General features: G+C 43.0%; 1 protein-coding gene across 1 annotated transcript; it reads right to left on the bottom strand.

Moving 5' to 3' along the window:
- Positions 1–3,892: 3,892 nt before the first annotated feature.
- Positions 3,893–4,630, bottom strand: LOC134841617 (uncharacterized). The gene has a single exon (XM_063857643.1). It carries the CDS (start codon positions 4,628–4,630, stop codon positions 3,893–3,895), a length of 738 nt encoding a protein of 245 aa, XP_063713713.1.

Below are 4,630 nucleotides of genomic sequence, written 5' to 3'. Positions count from 1 at the left end.
GTCAATCATCTTGCCCTTCGAAGGTTCATTTGACTGCCTTGTAGCTGAAGTAGTAGCTGGTTGAGATTGAGGCCGAGGAGCAATTCGTTGTTGCAAGCGTTCTCCCACTGTGCCAGGCGTAGCTGAAAACTTAGGGTGATTAAAATTATGTCCTAGGCTTATGTGATTTTTCCGATAAACTTTTCCTTTGTCGGTAATGTAAGTATGATCCGTAACGCGAGTAATCTTGATTTTTGCTAATTTGAACAGAGGCTTTCCCGAATTTCGATCAAGGACTTTCCGAAAGATTTTGACTCTTAGAGGATCTTGTAAAACTAATTTTTCTAATTTACGTGTTTTTGAGAGTCTTTTAGGCCTCGAACAGGACGACACGTTCATTCTCTGTGAATGCGAGAGTGCTGGAGCTGACGTATCGCGAGCGTTGTCGTAGAAGCGTAGGGTTCCCTTTGTGATCCCTGTCTTGAGCGAGTTTGCGAGGTCGCTATTACGAGCCGCCAATTCGCGGAGAAGATCTTGTCCTTGTTGTGGGGGCACATTCCGTTTCCACTGCTTCCAGGTGTTAGCTGCCTTTGCAAGGTTCTCCAAGGCTTTATACAGTTGACTATCCGTGATACGCTCACCCACGCCAAAGAGTGGCTGGAACTTAAAGGGGATTTCTGGGCTGTGTGACGATCCTCTGGGTACAACTTTAGCCCTATCGCGGCTGTAATCCTGGCTTGACCGTTGCTCCGGAGTTAGGAGGTTCCTTTCAAGTCCTTGCGCTGAAGTAGGAGAATGAACAACATTATCACGTGCTAATGAAAACTCAGTATTAGGCTTCCTCCCAAAGTGTAACTCAAACGGAGATACTTTTAACGTAGAATGCTTAGTTTTTCGAATATCGTCGATAATTTGTTGTAAAGTTGACTTCAGGTTTTTAAAATTAGGATCTAATTTTTCTGTTCCTAACTTCCGTTTTATGGTCTGGATCGATCTCTCCACAAGCCCACAACTCCGATGATCCCCCACCGCTGTGAGGATGAGTTTAATACCTCTCATTTTGCAAAATTTTTTAACGACGTCAGAATGAAATCCAGATCCGTGATCAGTCCTAATGCTTTCTGGTATGCCATGATTACGAATATATGATCGCAAAAATTTGACTATTTTTTTCGCACTGGTTGATTTAGTTAACATCACCGAGGGAAACTTAGAAAAACAACCTAAAATGTAGATTTTCCCCTTCTTATCATCTATTAACGGACCCGCGAAATCAAGTTGCAATTCTTGATTTGGAGCTGACAAAGTTGGTAACGGCCCAGCTGAGTTATAGGTCGCAGAAGTTTTGATGTTTTTACCAAATAGAGTACACTCCGGGCATTTTTCGCAGACGTTGACAATTTGGCGGTTAAGAAATGGCCACCAAATATACTCCGAGGCGTCCATCATGGCCGCTTGGCCTGGGTGCGAGCGATGAAGTCGGATCAGGATAGCACTTCGTAACTGTTCGGGTATGGCTAGTTTGTTGTCTATCAGTACACAGTTGTTTACTACCGCCGCTTTTGTCCAGAATTGGGCCATGTAGGTCCCCAGTTTGTTAAAGGATTGTACATCCTTATTAATGATTGCAGTCCTCATCGGTCCGAGGAACGGGTCTTCTCCTGTCAGCTCTCCCAGCAGATCCACATCAAATAGTCCTGGCAATCCGACCACCTTCTTCTTGTCCTGAGTGACTAGCGGTTTGTGGTTGTTGATAGCATAAACCCCCATTCGAAGTACCTCTCCTCTTCTGGCTTGTCTTGTCAGCCGCTGCCTCCGGCACTTATCGAGGAAACGAGTGAGGGCCTTTAGCGTATTCGGTCCTCGAGTGACCACGAAACGTTCTCGAGAATGTCTCTGTCTGGCAATGTTTCGGGAACGTATTTGATCAATACGGCTCGGGCGATCCATAGGGCGAACTGTAGATATCTTAGGTCTTATTTGACTGGAGGTGCAAAAATTAGGGGAACTTGTAGAAAAGTTTTCGACAAAATTGATGAGATTTGTTTGTTCGATCGTAGTATTTGCAAAGTCAACAGTATTAGTAGAGTTATTTAGAGTAGAGTTAAGAGTAGTATTTTGAGCGAGATTATTTGAAGTATCCATATCGTAACTGATTTCTAAGTTGTAAGGTCGGAGGCAATGAGTTTGAGCCAAAACTTTTGGTTTAGCGTATCTCATTTGCATACTGTGCTGTGATTGGTCGAGAGTACCAGAGCATGAAACGTCGACCTCTCGTGGCGATGTTAAATACTCACGTTTTTGCATACGAGCATACGATTGGCTGGTTGACTGAGAGCAGGAACTGACGCCCTCTAGTGGCGAGAAGTAACGACGATTAATTAGCATATCCTTTTGGGATTGGTTAACAGATTGAGTACTGTTCGCGACGCCCTCTTGAGGCGACGAGCTGAATTGTTTGCAACAGTATGATTGGTCAGATGAATCGAACGTTGATTGGTCTGTTGTATGAGTTAAGAGGTAGCTAATGTTGCCTCCAATTTCACCAAGCGATCTGATTGGTCGGAACTCGTTATACTGTGAAATTTGCCCCACCGGCACAATTTGAGGTTTAGACTGAGTACTAATCAAATTTAAAGCATTATGAAAAGCTTGAATAGATTTGATGACAAATAATTCGTCATGCGACGATGGCAACGGTGCTTCAAAAGTCGGGTATCTAGACAAATAATCGACGATGCCTAGAGAGGAACCGGGTATATGTTCGATTTGATAATCGAACGGAATGAGGCGGTCCGCCCAGCGAGAGAGTCGTGACTGATAAGATTTTTTTACCATACGTTTCATTGAGGGCGGAAATGATGGCCTTATGATCGGTTAGAATAACAAATCGTGTACCAAGTAAATATGTACGGAAATGTTCGCACGACCATACAATAGCCAGAAGCTCTAACTCATTGGTACTATACTTGATTTCCGCGTAGTTTAGAAACCTAGAGGCAAACGCAATCGGGGCCCGAACATTTGGCTCTACTTCTTGTTCCAAACAGGCCCCCAGCCCGCTATGACTGGCATCACATTTAACACGCGAAGCTTTCGAAGCATCGTAGTGAAACAAATTAGCGATGTTTGCGATGAGGTTTAAGATCTTTTGAAACGCAATAGTTTGCTCTTCCCCCCACAGAAAGGATTTCTTATTCTCCGCTTTTAGCGAAGCTCTAAATGCGACTGTGTATTTGTGCAAATCCGGGATCAAACGTTGAAGATGATTGAGTGTACCCATAAACGATCTTACCTGTTTAAGAGTTTTGGGTGGCAACAGGGATTTGATTGCCTCTATTTTTGAGAATTTCGGAGCGTAACCGTTTTCATCGATTTCGTACCCTAACCAGACTAGTTTATTAACTGAAAAATCACATTTACTAAGTTTCAACGCCCATCCTTCTTCATCCAATCGACTAATGACTCTTTTGACTAGTACATTATGATCTTCAACTCTTCCTTTAGTGACAACCAGTATATCATCGAGGTAACATATGACACCCTCCAATCCTTGTAACGTACAGTCCATCACTTTCTGAAATTCCGTAGGCATGTCCGTCAGTCCGTAGAAACCAGTCTTGCCTCTCCGCACAAAATTGAAGTTACAATGACTACTGGTTAGTTCCGATAAAGGTAATTGACTGAAAGCGTATTTAAGGTCAAGAGAAGTAAACCACACCTCCCCAGGTGTGTCTTTAGTTATAATTTGAGCCGCAGAGTCAATCAATTCATGCATATTAGGCATTTGATATTTGTTTTGCCAGATCTGGGCATTCATAGGTTTAGCATTCAGTGCGAGTTTTATAGACCCGTCTTTCTTTGCTGTTAGGACTATGGGTGCAATGAAATGATCCGTTGTACACTTTTCTAACTATTCAATGTGCTTGTCTTTAATTAACTTTTTGATCTCAGCCGCGACCCGATCTTGCAAATGTATAGGGACTTTTCGACCTTTAACTTGTCTGGGCACCAACGGGTCTTTAAAATTTGTGAATACTTTATGGTTTTTAGATCTCCCCAGTCTGCTGAATACATTAGGGTACCTTTTGACAAAGTGGTTCCTCCAGAATTTTGAGGTCGGGTCCGATTCCTCATCTTCCTCGGCGCAGCTAACTTCTGCCGGTCTGCGTTGCACCGTTTCAATTCCTAACTTCTCATGAAGGTTCAAACCAAGTAAATTTCGAGTACAATTTTCGGAAACCAAGAAACACGCCTTATCGATTTTCCATCCATTCGATGTAATAGGGATTTCCAGAGAACCAAACAGTTTAATTGGTTTCTTGTTATAATCGACATAAGTAACGTCTAAAGGATGTCTCGCGATGTCCATAAATTTAATGTTGGGAATCCACTTCATGAGTATATCCGCCGTTTTCTTGTTTAAAAAGGATACGGGACTTCCAGTGTCCACCGTGGAATAGAAAAAAGAGTTACCGGACCGTAACTGAATGCTGAGGCTCCTTGGTTGTCCTCCCGCTGTCTTTAGAAGCTCCACATTGTTAATCTGCACAACATCTAATGCCATGACCCCATATTCCGGCTCGCTGTCACCATTTACGTCAATTAGATTACACTCTTGATCTGTAGCCATCTCTTCATTTTGTATCAT

The sequence above is a fragment of the Symsagittifera roscoffensis genome, chromosome 3 (genome assembly GCF_963678635.1).
Source record: "Symsagittifera roscoffensis chromosome 3, txSymRosc1.1, whole genome shotgun sequence".
NCBI classification, from domain to species: Eukaryota; Metazoa; Xenacoelomorpha; order Acoela; family Convolutidae; genus Symsagittifera; species Symsagittifera roscoffensis.
Note: the sequence above shows the minus strand (reverse complement) of the source record. Positions and strands in the feature narration are given on the sequence as shown.

Bases quoted from the DNA above. Each gene is read 5' to 3' on its own strand.
- LOC134841617 (XM_063857643.1), bottom strand. From the start codon at position 4,630: ATGATACAAAATGAAGAGATGGCTACAGATCAAGAGTGTAATCTAATT.